Genomic DNA, 27,295 nt, shown 5'->3' with positions numbered 1-27,295 from the left:
CCAGCTAAACCTACCCAGGGCTGTGGGACTGCCTACCCCATCACTTTCCCTCGCCCATGGAAAATCCATATATTCCAGTGTAATCAATTGATTGACTGTCTCTGAGCCTAATAAGCGAGGTGACACTCCATCAGCGCTGTATGGAATAAACTCCTATGCTTGACCTCTACACGGTGTGGATTTATGTCCTTCAGTTGACAAGAGCAAACAGGACAAATGCCCAGTTTTGTCAAACAAGTCAGGATGGCCTGGATTGGACCTAAAAAAGGGACTGTCCTGGCCAAAACGGGCCATATGGTCACCCTAAGAAGGACACATTTCAAAAGTTCCCTGGACTATAAAAGAGAAGGGCAACGAACCCCAAGTTACCCTTCCCCTATGACGACAAAGCAACCGAGCACTTTGGCCTTTGTGGGAGATCCTGACCGCAGGAGGGAGGGAGTAGCCGTCTTGCTGAACGGCTGTGTTGTAAAAGTCATGCCGTGAACCAAGGCTGTAGTTGCTACAATGCATTTGTCATGTGTATTTGTTCGTAACCATTTCTGCCTTTAGCCCTGACACCTGAACTGACATCAAATCTTGCCGCTTTTTCTTAATTAGCTCATTTTACTTTGAAGCTAAACCAACCCACGGTTTGCACTGAAGTGATTAAGTCCAGTTTAAAGCACCGAACAGCTGGGTTCTTGTCTCTTCAAAGGAGCAAGGACCTTATTACTCCTGTGACTGGTCCAGGAGAGGGCTGGGCATTTCAGTACAGATGGTTTGGGGGAAATTCGAGACTGGGGGTATGTTGGGGTCATTTGGCTAGTAGTAACCAAGACTGGTGGAGACCAGAGAGAGGCTGTGGTGTAACAGGCAGGCTGCTGGCCTCGGAGCTATTGACCCAGGGCTGCTTAACACAGAGACACTCAGTACATGTTAGTTGACTGGCTGGGAGCATCCAGATAAGGAGCTACAACAGCTGAGCATTTTAATGTACTTGGGGTTACAGGCCAAGAGGTGACATCACCTCTCACTGGTCTTAATTGCACCCCAAATCATGACAGACAATGGCTAAGTGACCTAAGTAAGGGCCTGCTGCTGGCATCCATGTTAGAGGTTCTCACTCCAGGTGTCCTCATCAAAGTCCTCTTTGGCTAATTACATTTTGCCTGCCTAAAATCCACCCCCCTGCACTTTCCTTTTTCACTGCCTGCTCGAAACAGCTGTGACCCGGTGCTGAGGGTGTTACAGGGTCTGCTTGGTACCTGTTATAGCCCCCAGCTGCCGACTCTTGCCAGGTTTGTTCAAGCTGTAGCCACTCAGGGTTTTAACTCTGGAGGTCCCCAGTTCAATCCTCTGCTGTGTTAGTCAAGATGGTGGCCATCACACAGTGCCTTTTGTGCTCCACCCTAGAAATGGCTGCATTCCCATGGCAAGGAAAGCGATCTCTTTGCAGTGTGTATCATTGGAAAAGCGCTTTGAAGGCCGAAAGGTGCCCTGTCAATTAGCCACGCAGTAAGCTGCCTCGCTGGATCATCAACGAAAAGTCTGTTAACAGTCTAGCAGGGAGATTGCTGGCCAGAGAAGAAAAAGACAGCTCAATTTGAAGAATCTTTATTCCACACTGAATGATAAAATAGCTCTTTTACACACATTTTCATTCTTGAAGACACATTGTTTACATTCGGCAAAGTTTAAAAGCAACAACATCAAAGTGCATCTACAGGTGAGAGTACAGACCAAAGTGCTAAAAACGAAGGTTGCCCGCTGTGCTGAGACAGTGGCCGGGCTAACGGAAAGATGAGATGTTCTCAGCTCTCTCCCAACCTTTCCCCTTTTCCACTGCACCCAGGCTTGCAGCTGGGGAAAGGAAATCCGGGTCCTACTGGACACGCGCTCTGAGTGGGATTCCCTTCTCACCCTCTTTGCAAGTGCCCGCCCTCTAACCCCATGGGCTCAAACTTCTACCTGCTGGAGAATACATTTTGGAGAACACAGATCCTCCTGCGGACCTAACCCTGTACTCTGTGCTCTGTTGGTTCTCCAAAATCTTTGACAGGAACGCAGACTGGATCAGACCCAAGGTCCATCTTCCCAGTACCCTAACTCCAACAGTGACCAGCACCAGATGCTTCAGAGACCCTGCGATAGGCCAATGTGGGGTGACCTGTCCACAGGGCTGTTTCTTCCTGAACCCCATTACTCAGAGGCTGGTTTAGACCCTGAAGCATTCTGCAGAGCATCAAAGGGAAGTCTCCCCTGGCCACAGTGGGAGAACCGCCTGCCATTCATCCCTTAAACTGTTGACTGCCAGTTCAGTTCATTTCCCCCTTCCCCTCCTCCCCAAACCATGTGCTTTCTTTTTTTAGTTTTTTTGGGATCAGTTTCAGGACACGAGGAAGGGACATTTGGTTTTCCGAACACTGGCACATCTCCACTAATGACGAGAAGATACATAAATTTATATAGTTAAAAAAATAGCTTCAAAGTTGAACTTCTACGTTTTGGGGGCACATGGACACACAAACTGTGTTTTCAATCATTTACAGTGCTTGGTATTTTTTTCCCACAGAAGCACTGTGAAGAATTAAGTGCTTTAGAGAAATGATTACATAATATATATATTTTTGGGGAGCATGCCTTCTGATTATCTCAAAGCCGGGAGAACCATTTGCTGAAAGAAATGCCAGCCTGTCTGAACATGGCTACACCATCCTCTCCTCTCCACTTGCCCAGCTGGACTTGGAGCCACCGCCTCCCATGCTGCCACTGGTTTCTGGATCAGAAAGTTCTGACCTATTGTTGTCCATGGGCTTTGATTTCCTCTGACCCATGGGTCTCAGCTTCTGTTAGAGGTGGTAAAAATGCATTAGACCCAAACCCCTTTCAACAGCCTCATCAGACAATAAACTGACAGGAGGCAACCTAGAGATGGGTCTCAACCAAAAACCCAGTATCGAACACATGCTGGCGCTAGGGAAGTTTGGATCTAGATTTGAACTTCCTGGATGTTAACATCACAATGGGCCATACCCAACTGCTCCCAAACCTTTGGGGAAGTCCAGCTCTAGGGCCTGTGCCCATCTCTGATCTGAGCCAACAGGCCAAGACATCCCAATCCCCAGCAGCTGGGTGGAGAGAACCAGCTCTGGAATGACTTGCAATGGGAACGGAATCAAAGGATTGTATGGCACACGCATGCGGGGGCAGGTCCCAAGTGACTAATGGTTGGCTTGGGGGATGGAAAAGCCCTCCTCCAAATGGTGCACCCAACCGCAGGCACCGGCAGCCCTTTCCCCACTGCGCCACCTCTCTATATTACCCAAGGGGCAGGGCTGCGGTTTGTACCTGTTCTGAAGGCCATTTCCCCGGCTGAGGGGCCAGCCCCACAGTCAGAACTCCCATGGGCACCATGAGAGACTCCAGTATGCCACGCCTTCAGGCTTCCCAGCTCGCTTGAAGCAAAGGCTCCTTTGATTCATGATGCCAGGAGCATTGCTCTGATTCTGGCCGAAGGCTGGCTGGGCTAGAGGGCAGACAGCTCCTGTTGTGCTCAGGCTTTCATTAAAGCCCTGGCCCCCACAGGCGCCGACCCATGGTGGGGACGGCTTCAACATGCTAAACCTCAGGAGAGCCCGGCTGCTCTAGCCTTCCGGGAACCTGCCTAGAGGAGCCAGAGCAGTTCGCAGGACTCTCAGCACGAACCCAGCTCTGAGTTCAGTGGGAGCTGCGGGGCTCAGACCTCTCAGGGTTTGGCCCATGTCAATTAGAGCCGGAGAAAGGCCTGATCCAGAGTTGGTGTACCGTGGACGTGGTGGAACGTAATTGACGGCCATGGGGCTGCTCGAGGGAACACCTGCCCTGGGTTTGGGCCCATCCCTCGCCACTAATGTGGAATATCTCCCAAACTCTATTCTCCAGTTCCCAGAGGGGCAGGCAGCTGTGTCAACACCCGTCCAGCATCATGGCCGAAACCATGCTGCCTTCTCACCACAGTCGCCTGGGCCAGGGCCCCTCCCTCATTCCTTCCCCCCCCACCCCCGAGCACACGGAGTTGGCTTTATTTCAGAAGCCGGCCTTGCTAGGACTCTCCCTCCCCGGTCCCCCACTAGCATTTCCACCCAAGGCTACATATGATTGTACGGCAGCAGCAGCAAGCCTAGGCCCCGATCCTGCCCCCTGGCATGGTTCTGAATTTGGCCCAGGAATCTTTACCCCCCTGCCTGGTGGACTCACAACTGGACTGGGCAGAGCACCAGATGGGGTCAGAAGCCTGCCCCTTTCTAACACTCCACGCAACCCACCCCACCGACTTCATGCAGTTTAAACCAGAACAGAATTTGTCCCACTCCCTTTAAGGCCACTCCCCCTCCACCATCCCACTCTCTAGCCAACCCTCTGGGAATTCCCTCTTTAGAGCGTTGCCTGGTGTGTACCAACCCACACAAGCCAGGACACACTGAGGGAAGGTGAGCACAGTACTGAGAGGTGACCATCTAGTGACCTGCCACTTTAGATGATCCCAGCATCATCCAAGGCAGTTCCAATAAGGGAACCAAAGTTTAGAGGCTTGGCCAACGCACGGGGGGAAAGCCTCCAAAGGAAACCTCCAAAGCAGAGGGCACTTGTCTGCTTTGGGTTTTGTCACATGCCTAGAATTCAGCCAGGTTAACTAAAGAGTTCACCCAGATTTCTTTTTCAATCGCTCAAGGGCTAGGGCTGGCCAGGGTCCGGCCGGCTAGGACAATTAATAGGCCTGCTGGACAATTAATAGGCCTGGTTTATAAGCCCAGCAACAACAGCAGAGCCTGCTCCAGCCCCAGTCCTGTCCTGGATTCAGACTCTTGCCTCCAACCCTTCTTTGACTACCCCTCCTGACTGCGCCTCTAGCTTATCCTTTGGCTTCTGACTCCTGGCTCTAACCCCTGGCTCAGCCTCAGGCCTTGCCCCGGCTGAGTTCAGTTCTAATCAGTAGGCCAGTCTCTTGTGCCAACCATTAGGCAAGACTGCCCACGACTCAGTCAGTGAGAGGGGTTCTGGTGCTCCGGGAGCCTGGGTTACGGTTTTGGGTGGAACCTGTCTGCAAGTAAGTGCATTCATAAGGACCTGGCCACCATGTCAGTTTGCGCAAACAGGACCTTCGGGAGCTGTGACGCGAGAAGAGGCCCCACAATCAGTGGCAAACCAAACCCACCACAAAGCTTTCACCAGAGCCTCCCCTCCGGCTTGGAAACCAGACTGATGTTCCTGCGAGCCGATCCAGCAGCAGGGGCTTGATTCTTCATCACTCAGGTCAAGGTGAGTCTTACCATTGTCTTCAATGGCAGCTGTATCAGGCCCTCGATTCCTGGAACTGGTCTGGCCACAAATAACTTATCTTGGTGCTTCAGCCCAAAGAAACCAGCTGCACGTTTGTTTTGAACCTCAAAATCAGTCTGGGTTTTGGCTGATGGTTCAGGCTGATTATGCTCATCTCTAAAATGCCCTGCAACTAGATAGGAGGGAACCTAACAGGAATGAATAAAGCTATGATTTGGTCACGGAGATCATGGACGTCACAGAACCCGTGACTTCCAGCGACCTCCGTGACTTCAACCCGTGATGGTTGGGAGCTGCAGGGTCCCCCGCTGCCCACGGGGGCAGGGAGCTGCTGGCAATGCCTCTGGCATTCCCCGGAGCTCCAAGCTGCCACAGGCGGCAGGGTACCCCGCAGCTCCCAGCCTCCGCAGGCAACCCCCACAGCTCCCTGCCGCCGCGGGCCCCTTGAGCTGCGGGCAGCGGGGGTACCCTACAGCTCCTGGCTTACATGGCAGGTGGGGGCACCCCACAGCTCCCGGTCCCCACGGACAGCGGGGACACCCCCGGTGCTGCAGGCAGCAGGGGTACCCCGCAGGCCCCAGCTGCTGCCTCAGGCAGATCCTAGCCCCTGCACAGCTTCCCCGCTGCAGGTGGTGTGGGGACCTGCCGATCCCTATTTTGTCACAGATATTTTTAGTAAAAGTCACGGACGGGTCACAGTGTCCGTAAATTTTTCCTTTTTACCCATGACCTGTCTCTGACTTTCACTAAAAATATGTGACAAAATCTTAGCCTTAGGAATGAATAATAAACAAAATACCCCCCAGGTCTTCAAGTGAATGGCGAATACCTGCATGACATAGAGAAACACAAGGAAATACAGCTACAAGATCTTTGGGACAGAGGCCATCGTTTTGCTATTTGTACAGCACCATGCACCATGAATCTGGTTCCATGACTAGGGCTCCAGCTCTCCCAATTTCATGGGCAGGCAGGTTAGAAGTTTAAGATAAAAAAAAAGTTTTTTATAAAACTGATCAAATCTGACACCAATAAACCATTTTATGATTTTTTTTTACCTAGTTAAATTGGGACATTAGTAGCATTAAAATAGTCGATTAAAAACCAGTTCTTGCCTCTATTACTGATGCCAACCAAGATCATTACAAGCGAGGAAGGTACATTTGCTTTTTACCTTTTGCCCTGTTTTTCACTCAGTTGAAAACCAGGTTGGTCTGTTTCAATCAGTTCCACTCACTGGTTCTCTCACCCCCAGGCACAGTGCTGCCGGCTTTGGGTTGCAAATGCCATGGAAGGGGGGCAGGGACGCTCACATCCCAACAAAAACCTGTTTGCAGTGGGATTTATAAAAATAATCCATGTCACACAAACATGGCTATTGATGGGAAAGTTTGGATCCAAATCAACCTGATATGGGGCCCTGGAGGAGGCTGGTTGGTTGTAGCTGCCGACTCACCCTGTCAGCAGGTGTTAGGACACTGCATAACGCTGCTGAACTTCTGCTGACTTATGGGAGCAGATGTGGCTCCTTAACATCAACCTAGAGCTGGTAATGGCTCTCTGGGCAGGGACGGTCTCCCCCCGTCCCAGGGTTTGTACCATGCCTACCGCAGTGGGGTCCTGGGCCACGTCCAGAACTCCTAGGCACTACGTGAATACAAATCATAAATAAAACAACAGCAGCAGGGAACAGGACCTGGGGAACTAAGATACGGTGGCCTGGCAGGGAATCCCTACGGAGAACATTAGGCTGAAGTTTATGTCGCGCTATTGTTTATGAGCTGACACACAACTCAAGCAGGGGGCAAGCATGGACACAGTGCAGAGTCCATGGGGTCTGCGGAGGAGAGAGCCAGGGCCCACACCATTTATTATGACTACAAAAGGTTCCCCCGGTCTCCTGCTGGTAATAGCTCACCTTAAGTGAAAAGAAAAGGAGTACTTGTGGCACCTTAGAGACTAACCAATTTATTTGAGCATGAGCTTTCGTGAGCTACAGCTCACTTCATCAGATGTTTACCGTGGAAACTGCAGCAGACTTTATATACACACAGAGAATATGAAACAATACCTCCTCCCACCCCACTGTCCTGCTGGTAATAGCTTATCTAAAATGATCAACAGGTGGGCCATTTCCAGCACAAATCCAGGTTTTCTCACCCTCCACCCCCCCACACAAATTCACTCTCCTGCTGGTGCTAGCCCATCCAAAGTGACAACTCTTTACATAATCAAGTCGGGCTATTTCCTGCATAGATCAAGGTTTTCTCACATCCCCCCCACCCCCATACACACACAAACTCACTCTCCTGCTGGTAATAGCTCATCTAAACTGACCACTCTCCAAGTTTAAATCCAAGTTAAACCAGAACATCTGGGGGGGGGGGGGGTAGGAAAAAACAAGAGGAAACAGGCTACCTTGCATAATGACTTAGCCACTCCCAGTCTCTATTTAAGCCTAAATTAATAGTATCCAATTTGCAGATGAATTCCAATTCAGCAGTTTCTCGCTGGAGTCTGGATTTGAAGTTTTTTTGTTTTAAGATAGCGACCTTCATGTCTGTGATTGCATGACCAGAGAGATTGAAGTGTTCTCCGACTGGTTTATGAATGTTATAATTCTTGACATCTGATTTGTGTCCATTTATTCTTTTACGTAGAGACTGTCCAGTTTGACCAATGTACATGGCAGAGGGGCATTGCTGGCACATGATGGCATATATCACATTGGTGGATGTGCAGGTGAACGAGCCTCTGATAGTGTGGCTGATGTTATTAGGCCCTGTGATGGTGTCCCCTGAATAGATATGTGGGCACAATTGGCAACGGGCTTTGTTGCAAGGATAAGTTCCTGGGTTAGTGGTTCTGTTGTGTGGTATGTGGTTGTTGGTGAGTATTTGCTTCAGGTTGCGGGGCTGTCTGTAGGCAAGGACTGGCCTGTCTCACAATGGCCACATAAACACCACCCTATATCGGAAACCTACTGACCGCTATTCCTACCTGCATGCCTCCAGCTTTCACCCTGACCCCACACCACACGATCCATCGTCTACAGCCAAGCTCTGCGATACAACCGCATTTGCTCCAACCCCTCAGACAGAGACAAACACCTACAAGATCTCTATCAAGCTTTCTTACAACTACAATACCCACCTGCAGAAGTAAAGAAACAGATTGATAGAGCCAGAAGAGTTCCCAGAAGTTACCTACTACAGGACAGGCCTAACAAAGAAAATAACAGAACGCCACTAGCGGTCACCTTCAGCCCCCAACTAAAACCCCTCCAACGCATTATTAAGGATCTACAACCTATCCTAAAGGATGACCCAACACTCTCACAAGTCTTGGGAGACAGGCCAGTCCTTGCCTACAGACAGCCCCGCAACCTGAAGCAAATACTCACCAACAACCACATACCACAGGCTTAAATAGAGACTGGGAGTGGCTAAGTCATTATGCAAGGTAGCCTGTTTCCTCTTGTTTTTTCCTACCCCCCCCCCCCCCCAGATGTTCTGGTTTAACTTGGATTTAAACTTGGAGAGTGGTCAGTTTAGATGAGCTATTACCAGCAGGAGAGTGAGTTTGTGTGTGTATGGGGGTGGGGGGGATGTGAGAAAACCTTGATCTATGCAGGAAATAGCCCAACTTGATTATGTAAAGAGTTGTCACTTTGGATGGGCTAGCTGATGAAGTGAGCTGTGGCTCACGAAAGCTCATGCTCAAATAAATTGGTTAGTCTCTAAGGTGCCACAAGTACTCCTTTTCTTTTCACCAGCAGGAGAGTGAATTTGTGTGGGGTGGTGGAGGGTGAGAAAACCTGGATTTGTGCTGGAAATGGCCCACCTGTTGATCATTTTAGATAAGCTATTACCAGCAGGACAGTGGGGTGGGAGGAGGTATTGTTTCATATTCTCTGTGTGTATATAAAGTCTGCTGCAATTTCCACGGTAAACATCTGATGAAGTGAGCTGTAGCTCACGAAAGCTCATGCTCAAATAAATTGGTTAGTCTCTAAGGTGCCACAAGTACTCCTTTTCTTTTTGCGAATACAGACTAACACGGCTGTTCCTCTGTCACCTTAAGTGATCACTCTCGTTACAGTGTGTATGGTAATACCCATTGTTTCATGTTCTCTATGTATATAAATCTCCCCACTGTATTTTCCACTGAATGCATCCGATGAAGTGAGCTGTAGCTCACGAAAGCTCATGCTCAAATAAATTGGTTAGTCTCTAAGGTGCCACAAGTCCTCCTTTTCTTTGTGCGAATACAGACCAACACGGCTGCTACTCTGAAACACACCATTTATATATCCCTTTAAATCCTCCCCTGCTGGAGTGGAAACCCAGCCCCAACAGGAGGGGATAGTGGAGGAGAACAGGATGTGAGACTGACTGCAACAGGGGGGCTTGCCCCTCGGAACTGGAGGGCATGGGGCCAGCCAAGCCTGATTACCCTGTGCTGCGCTAAGCCCCTGATGGAGGATTCCCCTACAAAGGGCAGCAGAAAGCTGCAGAAGGGGGATGCTCAGGGATCAGAGATGGCTAGGAGTGAGCAGGCTCTAGCAGAGTCCTGGCTGCTAGGACTGAGACTCCAGCCAGGTAGACTCCAGCCTGGGTGTGGCCAGCCAAAGCCAGAAATGCCCCTGGAAGGAGGGAAAGAAACCTTTGTTTTGTGTGGACTCATGGCTGGACTTTGTTTTGGGATTTTGAGTTCTATTTGGTGTTGGTATTTCTGACTACAAAAAACCTAGGTGTCATTATATTTGAGCAGTGGGGAAACTGAGGCAGGCTTCCAGTAGCACGACTGTCAGACATCAGGGGCGCTCTGGGGGCGGCTGGCTCTGTTATGCTGACTATAAATGCAAAGTGAAACAGACCGAACCTGCTTCATTGTTCAAACTGAATGAAACGCAAAAGGCAAACAGACAGAACAGACGGTGAAAAGCTCATGAGGTTTGCACGACTGCACTATTGCAGGGGTGGGGGGTGTCAGTAACACGGGCAGGGAATGGGTTAAGTATCGAGTTTTTAACTTTAACTGTGCCCCTTGATGCTGCATTTCCATCCAACAGCCTCCTTTGTCGCCAAAAGGGGGACACTGGGGGGACAGTGAGCAGCAAAATTCAGTATGTGATTAAACCTTTGCATTGACAACGTAGCCTATCCGGTTACAGCTTTATTTCCTTCTTGTTAAACATGCTGGACAAAAGGAGGATCTGATTGGCCAAAAGTGTGGGGCTGATTGACCAGGCATCATAACCACTCACGGCTGGGCGTGTCTCTCGGCAGGTACATTGCCAGAGTGAAAGGGAAAGGTCGGGCAGCAGGACCCCGGGGGTGGGGGAGCAGTTTCCAAGTGACAACCCACCTTCTCTCGTGCTCAGCGCAAGTGGATGGGCACTCCACAGCTTTTCACTGCTACCCTCTCTCGCTGGCATTCCCTGGACATGGATCTGGGCCCGCACAGCTTGGGAGCGATGGATTCAGGGCAAAATCACCACTTAAGAAAAGCAGCTGCTGGCATGCACAGCGTTAGCTGGTATAGTGAGCCCGCAGCCTCTCCAGTTCTCTGGTTTCATGCCACCAGTGGATACGCCAGTAGGCTCTGATGAATGCTACGGACTACAGGCCAAAACCTGTTGCCACTTCGGTGGGGTTACAGCTGCTCAAATCCTGTCTAAATTTAGCCCTCTGTACCTCAGGGCCAGGAGACAGCCCTCCTCAGCCAGCCAAGAGAACTCATCGGATTGTCATAACAGAGCCAAACATTTTGGAGTAAAAGAACCTTAAAAACGAAGGTTGGCTCATGTTGCCACCTCCTCTCCTTCTCCCACTCCACAGAGCTCATTCCCATTGGCCCCAAACAATATGGCTCTCAGGCTAAACCTAAACGTACAGTTTCATAATCACTAACCAACCAACCATAATTAAAAAGAGAATGCCGCTTAACTTTGGCAAATGGCCTTAAAAACAAAACAAACAAACAAACAAACAAAAACCACCACCAAACTTCATGCATAACCTCAGAAAAAAACAGCCACCATAGCCTGATCAATGGGGCGGAGGTGGGTCTGACATAGCTCTGGGGTGAACAGTAGCTATAAATTACTCTCTCTAAGACAAAAACAAGTCTTTAGATTTTTTTAGCAAGCAAGGACCAAGATCTATGGGAAGCCAAAACAAAAAAATGACAGAGCTAGTGGCCACAGTAAAGGTACCCCGGATATGAGAAATAGAAGAAAGTCACCCCAGAATCTTACAGGTCTACTGTCCATAAAGTGCTACTTTATATGTAAATACAGTGTATATGTCAATTGATACTCTATAGTCAGATCTCCCAGCTTTGGAAGGAAATTTCAAACTATCTTTGGATGGAAGAAAGGCAAATGCACCACCCGATACAGACGACATCTGCCAGGGATGGAAAGGGCTGCTCTTTTCCTAAGGGTCTCTATTTTGACTGGGTCTTCTGCTGCGCCCAGGGCTCCTGCATGTTCAAATGAAGAGCATAATGGGAGCTCGTCTGCAAGAGCTTCGTTAGGAGGAGGAGATGGAGAAAGAGACCGGCTGGCTCTGGTCACAGGCTACATGCTTTAACCAGATCAAATCCAGACTGTGGGGCTTGAGCCAAGCTCATTGGAGTCCCTGGGAGTCCTTCCTCTGACTCTGCTGGGCTTTGGATCAGGCCCATGGCTGGCACAGATGAAAGGTCCTGCCTATCCGATGGGTGTTTGCCAGCGCAACGTGAAGTGAGTTTGCTGAGCCTCGGCCAGCTCCCAGACGACATGTGGCCATCTCACACTGCAATCTGAGTGGAGGTCTTAGCAGAGAGACTATGCAAAGAGCTGACCCAAACCTTAGCCCCGAGGTGGGTCCCTCTGGCAGCAGGGTTGTGGCACATTGCCCCCTGGCACTTTGCCATGACTGCTGCCCACATGGTACCCAACGTGGGCCCAGGATTCCATACTGTGGGTCTGACAATCCAGCATTTAATTCTCTACCAAAAACCAAAATGAAAATAATAATAATAAAAAAATAAGTCCCACACTCAGCAAAATCTCCTCCGTCTCCCAGCAATGTCGTAATGTGTCGCAGGAAGACAGGATCCCAACAGAGCAATGCCTCACTCATTAAATTCGGGCCTGTGACCTCTGACTGCCATCCAGTGATCGCGCTTGGGAACACTCCTGCCCGGCACTTCTCCACAACAGTGGCTTGGAAGTGCCTAGAGTAACTGATCAAGCTGATCTCCAGCTCAGCGGCTGGGGTTGGAATAGATTTTAGGGCCAGATGGTGCCATTAGCTCCTCTGGTCTGACCTCCTGTATAACACAGACCAGAGGATTCCACCCAGTTACCCCTGTATTAGCCAGGCATAAGTTATTGGGCTCACCAACTCTCTTCCGGAAAGCCATCTACACTTGATTTGAAGACCTCAAGAGATCATAGAATCATAGAATCACAGAATATCAGGGTTGGAAGGGACCTCAGGAGGACATCTAGTCCAACCCCCTGCTCAAAAGCAGGACCAATCCCCAATTAAATCATCCCAGCCAGGGCTTTGTCAAGCCTGACCTTAAAAACTTCTAAGGAAGGAGATTCCACCACCTCCCTAGGCAACGCATTCCAGTGTTTCACCACCCTCCTAGTGAAAAAGTTTTTCCTAATATCCAACCTAAACCTCCCCCACTGCAACTTGAGACCATTACTCCTTGTCCTGTCCTCTTCTACCACTGAGAATAGTCTAGAACCATCCTCTCTGGAACCACCTCTCAGGTAGTTGAAAGCAGCTATCAAATCCCCCCTCATTCTTCTCTTCTGCAGACTAAATGACTAGATGAAGAATCCACTGCTTTCCTTGGCCATCTGTTCCAATGGCTGACCCCCCTCACTGTTAAAAACGTGTGCCTTGTTGCTAATTTGATTTGTCTGGTTTTATTTCCAGCCACTGTTCGTGTTATGCCTTTCTCGGCTAGACTGAAGAGCCCTTTAGCACATGATGTGTTTTTTGCTTTCATTCCCGCCCCCCTATTTGCAGGCTCTTGTACATTAAGGCTTCTGTGCAATGGAAGATTATTCCCCAAACTCCTTTACTCATCAAGGGAAAAAAATATCAATGCTTTTCTATTGTCTTACATAATTAGGGAGCCCTGCCGGTCTAACACCAGCCTTTGTACAATTCAAAGCCGTGCCTGAGTTTGATGTTACATAGCACTACACAAAGCAGAAGACACAGAGCTAGCGACTGGCAGCAGAACTGGGAACGTCAAGAAGCTGTTTAACCCCTTTGCAGAGCTGGTTGGTTTTGGGGGGGGGGGGGGGGGAGGCTTTTGAGGGAGGACTATGGTGGAGGTTGGGGGGGGTTTCTGGCAGTTAGTAGGGGGCAGCTCAAGGTTGTAACCTACTAATTGTAATGATAATTTGAAGCTATATAGCACTTTTCATCTGGAGATCTCAAAGCGTCATTATCCCCCCATTTATGAATGGGGAAACTGAGGTATAGTTTCTTGTATGGCAGTGAACTGTGGGCACTGAGGAAAGCTGAAGATAGGCAGATTGGCGAGTCTCATCAGCTGCTCCATATCAAATCGACAAGATCAGCAAGGAGGACGTTCATAGCTGAACCCAGCAACTGCCTCCATCAGCACTGGGTCAGGTTCGGAGGCTTTCTTGGTACAGCCATACTATTAGGAGGGAAGACCAATGAACTACGAAACCAAGAAAGGTTGCTACTTGGCTGGTGGCCACATGGAGGACCCCAAAAGCTTCAATGGCACAATAAGATTGCCAGCGATGGACACAGACTGAATATCCGCCCAGACCACCTTAAGGACCTAGCCAGAGATCGATCCAGATGGTGCTTGGATCTGCACAGGAATGACCTTCCTTTGGGATCCGCCTTGATGATGAAACTGAAGCTCAGAACAGGTCCGTGATTTGTCCAAGGTCCACAGCAGAGCAGGGGCCTAGAACCACTGCCACGGGATTCCCGGTCCTGCGTGCCCACCACGGGGCCACATTGCCTCCTCGAGCAAATCCCAGCCCCCCTGCGCTACCTGTACCTGGAGCCCTTCCTGGATCCCCGCACCGCACAGTGTGGAGACCCGAGGTTAGCACACAGCATGCGTCTTGCTGAAGAAAAGGTCTCTCCCTCTTTGGAGAATGTCGTGGCGGGTTTGCTTGCAGCCCTAGCAGGTCTCGGCCTCCCAGCTGTTGAGCTCTATAAACAGGCACGGATCAAAATAGGAGACGAAATCTCTGACCAAGTAGCTACGCATTTCGGTGCGATCCGTGGGGTGCTGACTGTTCTCTCTGCAGCCAGGCGCTGAGCCCGTGAGTATGAGTGAGCCACCTGCCTCAGCCTATTGTGCGGCTCTCCTGGGGACACTCCCCCAAGGCAGGAGGTGGGGTGCAGAGCCCAGGAGGGGAGGAATGATAGGGCTGAGTTCAGATGCTCACTCGAGCACCCGTTCCATTCTGGAATAGACCAGACTGCAGGAAGAGCAGCCGCACAGCCTGAATGGCCAATCCTTTCCATGAGAAATATGAAACAGACACAGAGCAGGGCCCAAACCGCCCCTGGGGCTCAGATAGGAGCTCCTCAAAAGTGCAGACGGTTTGGATTGGGTGTCCTTGTTCAGTCTAGACATGGGTGCTTGTGTTGGCCCACGCCAGAGTTCAGGTGTGTTTGCATGTGGCATTTTGGTCAGGCCCCGCTCCACACGAAAGCAACCCACAGGGTCCCTCGCACCACTGACACCTCATTAGGCACTGGCAGGCCCCCCAATTTCCAGAGCCGTCCGTTCCCACTGCAGCCAGACTCTGAACGCACCTGCACTCACTGGGACGCTCTCTCCATGGCCTCCTCACCTTCAGCAGGGATCTGAGATTTACCTTCTCTCCTGACTTGCCACCTCTCATGAACTGCCCCGGAAGGAACTGACCAGTTCATCCTCTTAAAGAAGGTGGAAACCTGACTGTTCCTCTAAGCCCATGGCAGATCTGACAACATGCAATAGCTGATCTTCTTGCTAATGAGATCTCAGAAGCTACATGTGTTTCCATGAGAGCATCCCGGGTTTCAGCGTTACTCTGAAAATCCAGCCTGCTTCCCCCAGAGAAAAGAGTGCATCTACCCCACCCATTAGCAAAAAGCTACCCGTTTCCCCCAGCTTTCCCCACAATAGCCCTCCTGTGGCTGGAGATTTACTGCTCAGTTTTTATTTAATCATCAAAGGGGTAGCCGTGTTAGTCTGTATGGAGACACACACTCCTCCAGGGTACGTGGGGAGGAGCGCTCTGGCAAGAATCCAGGAAGGAGAGAAACCTGCAGGCTTCCCGGTGCTGCCTTCAGTCCCCCCCATCCCCTGCAGTGTCTGGGGGGAAGGGAGAAGAGAGGAAGGGCACCTGCAAATCCCAGTTTCATTGTTACAGTTTAGGGCAAATTGACAAGGGTCTGTGTATTGTACAAGTCTGCCTGCCCCAGTCGTTTAGCGATTGGCCTTCTTGCTTCATTGCTCCCGTTCCTCAGCCTCCCTGTATTTCCCAGTCTCAAAGGGTGCTTTCAGCAGGTATGTTTTTTAGGGCTGGATTGCCAAAAAACAAAAAAAGAGTGTGTTTGTGTATATATGGGGGGAGGCGGGGAACCCTACCAAATTCACGGTCCACTTAGGTCAATTTCACTGTCATAGGATTGTAAACATCATAAAGGTCCCGATTTCAGTTCTTTAAATCTGACACGTCACGGTGTCGAACCTGTAGGGTTCCGACCCAAAAGGGAGCAGCGAGGATGGTGGTGGTGGGTTTGCAAAGTTCCTGTCCGGGGGCCCCGGTATTGCCACCCGTATTTCTGCGCTGCTGCTGGCAGCGGCACTGCCCTCAGGACCGGGCAGCCGGGGAGCGCCAGAAGGCAGCGCCCCTGCCAGCTGCAGCGCAGAAGTACGGGTGGCCTGGTGTGGTATTGGGCGGCTGCTGGCCCCAGCAGCCACCGCTCCCCAGCCACCCAGCTCTGAAGGCAGGGCAGAGGGAAGGGTGGCCATACCGCAACCCTCAAACAGCCTTGCAACACCCCGCTTCCCCCACCCCCGGCCACCTCCGTTTGGGTCAGGACCCCCAGTTTGAGAAATGCTGGTCTCCTCTGTGAAATAGTGGAGGGTAAAAGTACACAAAAGAAAGACCAGATTTCACGGTCCGTGATGCATTTGTCACACACACACACACTCGGAGTGTATGTGCCCTCATGTACTCGGTCCCACCTGGCGGTCTGAGCACTTTGCTACACAAGTTTGGCTAGGACTCAGACCCGCAGCGTTAGGCCATGTCTACACTAGCGAGCTGACGGTGGCAGGGCTGTACCGATGCAGCTGTGCCGTTCTCAGATGGCTCGTGCAGCTGCTCCTTCCCAACGGGAGAGAGCTCTCTCCTGGACATAATAAACCCACCTCCACGAGCGGCGGTAACTATGTCGGCGGGAGAAGCTCTCCCACTGACAGCCCTGGCTATACTGGTGCGTCTGTCAGTGTCACTTCTGTCGCTCAGCGGTGTTTGTGTCACACCCCTGAGCGACATGAGTTATACTGATAGAAGTGGTAGGTTAGACGTGACCTTAGCTATTAACCTCGCCTACCCACTGTCAGGGAGTTGCTTTAAATCAGTGGATTGCACTGTACTCCCCAACCTTCCATTGCTCAAGTTGCAGGTGTAGGGTGTGGAGGAGACTCAGTGCTGGGTGGAGCTCTTTTTAGCCAAGTCCGAGATGGCCAGTCTAGACAGCTGCACAGGCTTGGCTGACTCAGCACTGAGACACCTGCTCTTCACCTTGGGAACTGGATGTGAATTTCAAATTCCCAGAAGCCAGAGACTTGATCGTAAGAACGGCCATGCTGGGTCAGACCCAGGGCGGGTGCAACCACTAGGCGAACTAGGCGGTTGCCTAGGGCGCCAAGTGGTTGGGGGCGGCCAAAAGCACGCTCCGGGGAGGCGGTGGAGCGGAGGTGAGCTGGGGCAGAGGGGCGCGGGGAGGGCCGCCTGCAGCAAGTAACGGGGGATGGGGGGGGGAGTGGCACACAGGGGAACTGCTCCCCACCCCAGCTCACCCCTGCTCCACCTCCTCCCCTGAGCACCGCCCCACTCTGCTTCTCTCCCTCCCTTCCTTTGTCTGTTTTAAACCTGTTGCCTATTAATTTCATTTGGGGACCCCTAGTTTTTGTGTTGTGAGGCGTAAATAACACTTCCTTATTTACTTTCTCCACACCATTCATGATTTTATAGACCTCTGTCATATCCCCCCTTAGTCGTCTCTATTCTAAGATGAAAAGTCCCAGTCTTATTAACCTTTTTTCATATGGAAGCTGTTCCATACCTCTAATCACTTTTGTTGCCCTTCTCTGTACCTTTTCCAATTCCAATAGATCTTTTCTGAGATGGGGCGACCACATCTACAGGAACTGAAAACCACGCTCCTTGCAGGTTCCCCCTGCTTCTCCACCTTTCATCCCAACTCTGTCCTCTCCATTGAGGGAGCAGGGTGGACCACATGTTTAGGGAGAAAAACACAACAAGCTGGAGTAGCAGGAGACAACCGGTCTTGTATGTCTCCTGCCTTCCTGTAAGTGAAGCCTTGATGTAAGAAGCTGGGCCTTGCTATCTGTGAAATAGGCCCCACCCCTGTAAATAAGACCCCGCCCCTCATTACAAATAGTCCGTGAGGAACCGCAGGAATCCCAGACGAACACAAATCCTCCCTTGGAATATGCAGCCAGAAGGGACCCCCTGCAGCAGGATTGCTGACAGCTTAGGAATAATGTTGCACCACGTGGCTTGTGTCATGAGTGTCTGGACCTCCATTCCTGGCCCTGCAAAGCCAAAGAGGCAAGGAAGGTGCCTGCCCCACAATCAAGGGTTGTTGTTTAGCATCATAGACAGAGCAGGTCTCCCCTGCCCTCACTGGGCGTCTTTCCCACATTCCTCAGAGTCTGTGGCACCAGCCAGCAGGCTGGGGGCAAAGTGCCCCATCTTCTCCCATCACAGGAGGGGAGGATTTTGCAGCTGGGGCTTGGTACAGTGGCTGCTCTGGGAAATGATGGTGGGTGAAAAGCCCTGACTGACCATAAACAACTAGTAGCAGGAATCAAGAGCGTTCACACAAAGGGGTCTGGCTGGCCTGGAACCCAATCCAATAACTAGACCCCTGCGCACTGCAGGTGGCGAGGGCAGCGCCCAGTTATTCTTCCCTAGCGGCGTGTCTAACCCCGAGCGCCCAGAGTCGGTCTGGAGAGTCACAGCCCCCAACGCTCCTCTTCCCTTGTTGCTCAATCCAGCAACTATGTACCACTCTCCACCCCCCGCCACTCCCACACGTGGGCTTGTCTACCCAGGGAAGCTCGGGTGTGAATTCGGTCAGTTTGCATCAGCCCACAAGTTCTGGGTTGGACAGTGAAAGTTCCACTGTACACAAGTCAAGGGTTCCCTGGCCCTTTCAAGCTGCACACGTATCCTGTGGAGCAACGGGCCCGAGATCTGAACTTTCCCAGAAAAGTCCCTTCAGCCACAAGGGAATTTATAGTCAATGGGGCTTTGACCTGAGGAAAGACTGCAGGATAGAGGCTCAGACACGCAAGTGCAAGTTGATGGGGAAGTACACTTCCGGGACAAGAAATAGCCAACACTAAAGACATAGAGCTGATTCACTAGTGGCTGATAATCGCACCGTACACAGAACAGTTCCACATTACCCATCACTGTCTCAGCGTGCAGGAGTCTGCAAATCACTTCTGCACGGCAGGGGCACGGTAGCTGCCGCACGGACGTGTCATTACGCCTGCTTAGTGCCAGGAGGCACAACTGCCAAGGAACGGGACAGGCGAGGAGCCCCTTGACTGTCTCGCCATTGAGTCAGCAGAGGGGCGAGCAACAGGGTATTTGAAATGGGGAAAAACTAATCAGTGAATAGAAAAGGAGCACTTGTGGCACCTTAGAGACTAACCAATTTATTTGAGCATAAGCTTTTGTGAGCTACAGCTCACTTCATCGGATGCTCACGAAAACTTATGCTCAAATAAATTGGTTAGTCTCTAAGGTGCCACAAGTCCTCCTTTTCTTTTTGCGAATACAGACTAACACGGCTGTTACTCTGAAGCTAATCAGTGAATGTGACCATTGACTTTACCAACCCTGCCAGTGAAGACCAGGCACATCCCAGGACTTCTCTACACCCTATGTAGTTAGCATGCCCTTAAACACACGGATTGCCATGTTAGCCCACAACGCTGCTCTGTTTAGCCCAATACCCTGCTTCTGACATTGATTAAACCTACACTTAACACGTCCGAGGAGGCGGGGACTTCCCAGCCCTTGGCCTCCCCCAAACACCCCTGCCCGCTTGTGCAATACCACCCTAGGGCAGGGGGGAAGTGGATTTCTTACAGACCCCAGCAGGGGAGTCAGCTTATTTCCCAGCGTAGCCATTTGTTTGTGAAGATCCCCAGGGTGGAGCCATCCAAAGTGCTCAGCGCTGCAGAGTGCCTGGTGAAGGGCATGCCATGATGTGTTTAGCAAATGATCCTGCAAACCATGGGAAAAAGAGAGAGATGAAGAAAAATGCCTTCCCAGGCGAGGAAGTGACTACGGTTAAACCTGGAGTTGCTTTGCCCCTCTGAGAATCAGGCCACTGACGCAGCTGCCTAAGGCCGTGAGTAAAACTAAGTTTGTGTATAAGTCTTTGTGAGATCAGGGTCTAACTCTGGATTTAGTAGCCTAGACCTTAGGTATCCGATTTTTGGCCTAAATGTTCAGAGCCAAGGAACAACTTGTCAGTGCTGACGGGAAATTCTCTTGTTTTCCCTGCCCTTGCAAATTCAGTTCAGCAGGTCACATAAAACTGCAATGGGATCTCTTTGCAGGTTTGCGGCACTCAGCTTTGGGGTTCCAAACTAGGCCCCCGTCTAACAATGGAAAGGCAGAATCATGTCCTGCCATGTCCCATTCTCTGACTCTTTCTCTGCCTCTGCAGCAGTGAGTCCCTCAGGCTAACTACACAAGCCGTAAGAAAAAGTGGCCTCTCTTTGAAGTATTTGTCCCATGCAACTCAGCAGATGATCAGTAATGATCCTTAGCTACTGGCTAGAGTGCTTTTCAACTTCAAAGCACTGCAGACATTACTGTAACTGATCAGAAGTTATATAAACAGTGTGGCTTACATTTCATTTTCTATGCCCAAAAGACTGGTTCGTTTGGGGGTGCGTGCGTGTGCACATGTAGTTTTTGATTAAAGGATTTCCACAGAACACGAAGGCACAAGTCCGAAGAAGGACTTGAGCCCATGACCCGTTCGTTTTCTAGGTGGGGGAAGATGGCACAGCGAAGTAACAAATTCAAACTACAATGCACGGCCATGATTCACAAAAGCCAAGTGAGGGGTGGAAGGGATGTGTGTCACACACAGACGAACCACACGCCACTGCACCGGGATCCACAAGCAGAAAATACGATAAAAAAAAGCCTGACTTTTCAAAACCAGTAAATAACATTTTCAAAGAATTTTCGGCTCCCCTCCTCCCCCCACTCCATCCAAACCAGGAAAGAAATTTGCCACAGAACATACCTAACTCTCCCGATGTCAGATGGGCAGGCTTCCCATGTGCTGTTGGAAACAGCTTGAATAGTATTGGAGACAGAAAAATTGAGCTAGCAGCAGGAATCTTCAGTCTTCAGACGTGACTCTCAGACAGGATAGTCTTTAAGCATAGTGTATAAACATGCTGAGTATATAATTTTTCTTTCAAGTCTTCTTTGTTTTGTTTACAGAAATAAATACTTACTTTGCTTCTTTTAAGGTCATTCCCTAGTCTCTGCACAAGGTCAGAAGGTGACATCTCAGTTTACAGGACTTGTAGCCACTAGTCTGACTTGTGTTAAAAGGTAGCAAAATGTGGCTTTTCGGAGGCTGTGTTGTTCTCCTTTCCCCTGTATTGTAGCTTCTCTCGTTTTGCTGGTTGTGGCATCCTTTCCTCCCCTCTGCCTGTGGATTTGCTTAAAAGTCCTCGCTCATTTCCCCATATTCCTTCCCATGCAGAGAGGGCAGTGACAGAACTATAGACTTCAACAATATGGCCAATTGTTATTTTTCAAGAGGTCCAAGGTGACTACAAATCCTAGCATGCAAAGGTTCCAACTGGATGCCGCTAAGAGGCAGGATGGCACACTGCATGCTGGGACTGGTAATCTCCTCTTGTTGCCTCTCTGGCTCCATTTTATGCACATTAAGTGCAGCTCCCCTACTCCTGGAAAGCTACCATCAGCTTGCGAAGTTTGGGTGTCCCTGATCTAGAGTTGTGTGCTACAAAAGCAAACCCTAACTAACCCACCCTGCTTTCAGAGGAGACAAATTAAATCCAGCAGTGGGCTCGAGCCCCCTAACGGCTGGATCTGGATTTCAAACACCTTTAGTTAATGGGCGCTTCGACTGGGGAGTTCGGTTCAGCCCGTTATGAAGGGAGAGCCTGTTTGCAAAATTCAGAGCCGGATGTGGTTTTGGATTTCGAAAGCCTGCCCCTGAAGTGCAGGGGGTTTGTGTTGGAGTTACCAGGGGCAAGGTGGGTTGGATTAACTGCTAGATTCCTCCCTCCCCACACAATTTTCTTCAGATTTGGGAACTTCTGAGATTGGCGCTCTCATGGCACATCAGTGTGTAGGAGGCTGTCCTGGATCCCACCCACTGCAAGAGGGCCAGCTTGTCCTGCTGGCTCAGAAGGCCTCCGACCATCTCTTCATTCCTACGAAGGGGAACCAGAGAAGGTGCCACGCCTATTGGTCGCTTGACAAAGGGCGGATGGAGGAGGAAGGTGTTTGGAACCGCCACCGCCCCCCCGTCATCCTGAGAGAGACCCAACTTCGGCCAAGTCCCACACCGGGTGGCTGATGGCTTCTTGATCCCAGCAGCCCAGAGTGGACGATGAGCGCCACCTCCACCATCCCGGTCAGCTAGTTTCTCTGCCTCCGGAAGGCAGGACAGGGGAAGAGCACTGTGGGCACGGCATGGTGCTTTCACCACTGGCTAGCACACCGTCTCTCTGTGGGGCAAGGAAGCAGGCTTCTCGATCACGGCTCAAGCGTTGATTGCAGTTGGGGGGGGGGGGGGGGCTGTTGCATCACCCCGGTGATGGCAGCGCTCCTATAGGCATCACCCTGTGGCATGGAAACCTGCTGGCTGCTTCTCTCTGGAAGTGGAGGGTAAAGAGACATAGACCCTCAAGAAGCCATTTCCTTTGGAGGGAGCGAGTTCTCCTGTCTGGTAATAAGATCAACTTTTGCAAAAAGAACAGGTTTGGTACAAACAGTGCCCATGTGTAATGAATACATCAAGGGCTGCCATCGCTGATCAAGGCAGGGGCTTTGTCGCCGACAGAACTGTAGATCTTTGGAGATCGGAATTTCAGCCAATGGATCTTACTTAAAGCTGGTTGGGGAGAGAGGTGCCATGGCAGAAGTCTGTCTGTATTCCGAGCAGCAACGTTGACTCTTCTCCTAGGCGCTAGCCCATCTCTGTGCCAACAGCGGGCAATTTACCCCAGAACGAGCTGCCTTGCGGAAGATGGACGCCTCGCCCTGGGAACGAGCCAGGGAATGCTTGTGAGTGCTTGTGAGGACACGTGATTCCCCTGATGAGACGGTTTATTGCCTTTGCAGGAAGGGAATTTGGCTTCCTTACTGGGTGAAGAGGAGACGAGGCTGGACTGGTGTCCTTGGCGGAGGCGTTCGCTCCATGTCGCCGGCTAGCTTCCCAAGGCGCCCCAAGGGTCACGAGCAAGAGGAGCTTTGTACTTTGTGGCTGCGGTGGCTGTGCTGTTGTGGCCGCTGGCTTGAGGGAGGCACTTACCCACGTTGGGTAAATTGAAAGAAAAGAGTGTAAAATGTACAGTAATGCTGGGCCGTGGGTCGCCCGGCGGCACTGCCCCGCCCCCCTAAAATGGAGCTCGGATGGGAGTTGGGATTCAGTCGAGCCACACATCAAGAAAGGCTGTGCAGGGAGCTCCGACTTCCCCAGCGCTGTTTACCGGTCCCGACGGCGCGACCCTCAACGTAGGGCCGGCGCGGGGCCTGGCTCTACCTCAGTCTTAGACTCATCCACTCAGGTGGCAAGGAGGGGGAAGCTGTGCTTGGCTGGGTCACGTGCCACGTCACTGAGATCCCCAGCTCCCGCTAAACGAAAGCGAGGCTCAAAGAAAGAAATGTCCCCAACACAAAGCTCCTTGGCAACAGGGTGTCCGGCCTAGTTCCTCAGGCAGAAAGAGAGCAGCCGAGCCCTCTCTGGCAGGTCGAGAAGCTACCTTTGTAGCACCGTCACGTCCGCGATATGTTACATACCCTGCCCCACCGAGGGAACGGGTCACTTCCAGTCACCAAGGCCTGCACGAGTTGTGTGCGTTGGCTGGCTCTTCTGTGGCTCCGGGTTTCAAACAAAGGGCGGACGGTGGGTTTGGTTTCACTGTCTCTGTTGCTCAGGTGGACAGAGAAGGACACACGTCGTCGTTCCCTGCAGGGCTAACAGCCTCCTTCCACCTTAATGTGTAAAATCTTTGAGAAGCCGGGTCTTTTCCTCAGGGCCTGGAAGAGAAGGGCGGGGAGGGTTAAATGCATGGACAGCAGAGCGTATGCATGCATTTGGCTAATACTAACGCAGAGCCAATTAATTGTATGGTGCTGTTCACCTGTAGCTCTCAAAGCACTACAAAGGAAGGGGAAATTCAGAGCAGGGGTAACTCCACTCACACCAATGCAGCTGACACCAGCTCAGAATTTGGCCCCATGGACTTTACTATGTAAGAAATATATTTTCAAGGGAAAGAGAATTAACTTAGACCCAATTTTCCCTCTGCAGCATGAAGGAACCTCATCCTTCCCCCAACCTCTTCCATTGCACTGGGCTCCAGGCCCTGGGTGGCACTGATAAGGACTGGACCCAAGTTGTAGGATCTCCGTTGACTTCCCCAGAGGAATGTTCAGTGTGACCGTTTGGAATTGTTACTCTTTGGTATTTGCCTCTGCAGCTCATTAGCACTAGGATGTAAATATTCAGATTCCCCAAGGAGAAACAGAGAATGAAAAAAAGAACCTAGAGAGAAAAAGAGAAAAAGAAAACTCCCCCGAGAACACAGTGCGGGAGCCCACCTCTTTCACGGCAGGGTATGAATAATTCCCCTTGATTTACACAGCTGAACTAGACCCCTGCGGTACCAGAGCTGAAAGGCAAAACACCTGCACATCCAAATAAATCCTACCAGGGGAAGATCCTACCAAGCACTGGTGGCTTGCACAGGAGTGACCCTCAAGCCCTGCACTGCAATCAAATCATCTTCCCAAAGATCAGCCAGAGCCGGGGGCTGAAAGGTGGAAGGAAATCCTGGTTTGCCCTCCTCACCAGCCCTTGCGTTGGATCTCATCTCGGGGCAAGCACAAAGCCCGGGACGAAGCCCAGCCCAGCAGAACATTACCTGCCCCATACATGCAATAAGCCATGTGCACCCCCAAGAACTGGCCCACAGGGACTCGCTTCTATGTTCTGCACGCTCAGATCCACAAGCACAGCTCCCTTGCACAAACAAATGCAGAGGAAAGAATGGGGCCCGTCTATTACACATTTCTTAACCGTGTTGCTAATAAGGCCTTAGATCACTGCTGCTAAAATCACTCTGGAAGTAAACAGCGCTTCCCCTTATGCTCCTAAGGCAGAGCAAAGGGGGTGAAAATGCCTCCTGAGTATCACCCTGTGCAGGAGTCTGCCCAACTGGCATACAGCTGTCAGAAGGGCTCTCTGCTGGCCGTGTGCCCAGGCCCTGGTGTGCTGTGGCCAGCGAGTTGGGGCCATTCTGTGCTTTCCACTGCTGGGCGGGGGCCTTGGGAATTGGAGCAGCCCTCAGGCCTTGGTCAATGTCCTCAGTCTATTGACTTGGCGGAGCACAGGAATCTGTGCTCAGAGCCACCCAGGGACCAGCCTGGCTCCCTTTACCTGGAGTTTGTTCACCATCTCCTCAAACATCTTCCGGGCTTCGGGGCTGTTCGGCTCCTTGAAGTAGTCCACAATGCCCACCTGCACCACAATGGACTTAAGGTTCCTGCAGACACCTGGGGCAACAGAGAGACAGCCAGGGTGTGTGACGTGTGGGGAGCAGTGCCCGGGTGCCACACGGATCCCAGGGAGCAGGCTGTGATGGTCAGTATGGCCACAGGGACTTCTGGAGCACCGGCCCTATTCACAGTCAGTGGTACTCGTGCTCTGTCACAAGGGGGACCGAGTCTTTTAAGAAGGAATGGCCCAGCCCATCTGTGCCTCATTAATAGCCTCTGGATGGGGCCCGATAGGGGGCTGCTGGCTCTATAAAGAGCCAGAGAGGAATGGGAAGAAGCTGTGGCAGGGTGATGCCGCAGGCGAGTTGGGGACTTTTCAAGTCCAGGGAGGGCTGGGAGTGGCTTGGCAAAAGCAGGGAAGTTGAAGCAGGAAGGTTGGGATCCTCTCCCGAGAGAATCCCAGAGCAAAACACTCCAGGTGGGAAGGCTGGGGACGGGTTGAGGGGAGACGAGGCTCCCTTTCTGGGAGAAGCCCCAGCACTGAGTATTGTTGTGAATTATATATAAAGATATTAGACCCAGGAGGGGAATGTTTTAAAGATTCTGCACGGGTGGAGTTTATGTAAGAAGTTCTGGAGAGGGTAAACTGAGGCAGGGCACCTGCTGAGCAACTGTGGGCCATGAGGGGGTGGTCACGGTGTTACCTGCCTCAGGAGCGTTTGAAAACCCCACACTTGAGACAGAAAAGGCCCTCTATTGACCTGTCCTGTTCCCCTAGGTATTTATCCCAGGCCTGATCCTGCCCGTTAGAAGGTTTTCTCCTGTTGTCCACTCCAGTTTGTAATGACTCCAAAAATGGTGCACCCACCATGTCCCCAGCAGACTTTTATGCCTTTCATCGTTGGGAAGCGTTTCTGGATATTTCACCTACAATTTCATCCCAGGACGCCTGGCGAAACCGCCTCAACCATACTCCCCACCCTGCTGAGCTGGCCAAGGCTGGAAGTGATACACCCCACCTGCTTAACACTGCTGCGGATCTGTAGCAATGAAGATCTCCAGTCCTCATGCATGTGCAGAGGACCAGATTGTGACCTCCGTTACACCAGGGTAAATCTGGTGTCACTCCATGGACATCAGTAGAATGACTTCAGATTTCTACTGGTGTAAACGGAAGCAGAATCTGGCCCGCAGCCTAGGACACCAGCAAGGGGCTGCGACTGTCCACAGTGACTATTTAAACAGGATGTGTTGTGTTGTTTTGCCCGTTAGCTGCTCCGATGACAGTCCTGCAAGGGGGGCTGTGGTTGGGAGTTAAAACAAGGCTCCGCGGTGCCGGCAGTCGCTACTCACTGTTGAAGTGCAGCAGGGCTTTGGGGGTGACAGGCGTGGAGGTCAGCACCAGCATCTCCAGGCCCTTCAGGCCCTCCCGACACACCTCTGCCGCCACCTCCTGGTTAATTTCCGTGACGTGGTCAAGTTCCAGCACCTGCAGCCGCATGCAATTCCGGGCTGGCGAGATGAAGAACACAGGGTCAGCTGGGTCAGCGTTCCCGGGAGTCGCAGCACTCAGCGGGGAGAAGCAGCCTGGGGCGGGGTCTGGCCTGAAGCTGCCTGCACATTTTGTGGTTGGGAACACGAAGGATCTGATGGGAAGGGAGGCGGGGCCTGTGTGTTGGCACATGGGGACGAGAGGCGGGACTTGTGTGGAGAGGAGGCGGGACCTATGTAACACTCTCTCTTAAGACTCGGTCCACATGTCTGAGACTCGCCCCGCCCCCAAGCTAAATGCCGCGAGTGGAAATTTTGTGGTGCCCAGGGGAATATCAGAGAACTCCCCCAATATGGACACATCTCCCGACATACATATCAGCGTTCCCAGCACAGGGCCGCACCCAGCGGAACACGTCCTGCGCCCATATCCCGTTC

At 51.4% G+C, this 27,295-nt stretch overlaps 1 protein-coding gene across 3 annotated transcripts in view; it reads right to left on the bottom strand.

Moving 5' to 3' along the window:
• Positions 1–1,580: 1,580 nt before the first annotated feature.
• The window catches only part of FBXO41 (F-box protein 41), a 72,955-nt gene continuing 47,240 nt past the window's right edge, over positions 1,581–27,295 (bottom strand). For 2 of the 3 annotated variants that reach the window (XM_048846411.2, XM_048846409.2), the window contains exons 11-15: positions 26,720–26,878; positions 25,308–25,423; positions 20,904–23,905; positions 19,731–19,864; positions 1,581–2,828 (exon numbers count right to left, since the gene is read on the bottom strand). In XM_048846411.2, the coding sequence (XP_048702368.1) occupies positions 23,843–23,905; positions 25,308–25,423; positions 26,720–26,878 (338 nt within the window). In that variant the 3' untranslated portion in view covers positions 1,581–2,828; positions 19,731–19,864; positions 20,904–23,842. The remainder of the gene's footprint in view (positions 2,829–19,730; positions 19,865–20,903; positions 23,906–25,307; positions 25,424–26,719; positions 26,879–27,295) is intronic. The other variant, XM_048846410.2, reaches the window with a different exon arrangement.

Source organism: Caretta caretta, chromosome 4 (assembly GCF_965140235.1).
Source record: "Caretta caretta isolate rCarCar2 chromosome 4, rCarCar1.hap1, whole genome shotgun sequence".
NCBI classification, from domain to species: Eukaryota; Metazoa; Chordata; order Testudines; family Cheloniidae; genus Caretta; species Caretta caretta.
The sequence above is the reverse complement of the archived record's forward strand: the minus strand, read 5'-3'. Positions and strand labels throughout refer to the sequence as shown.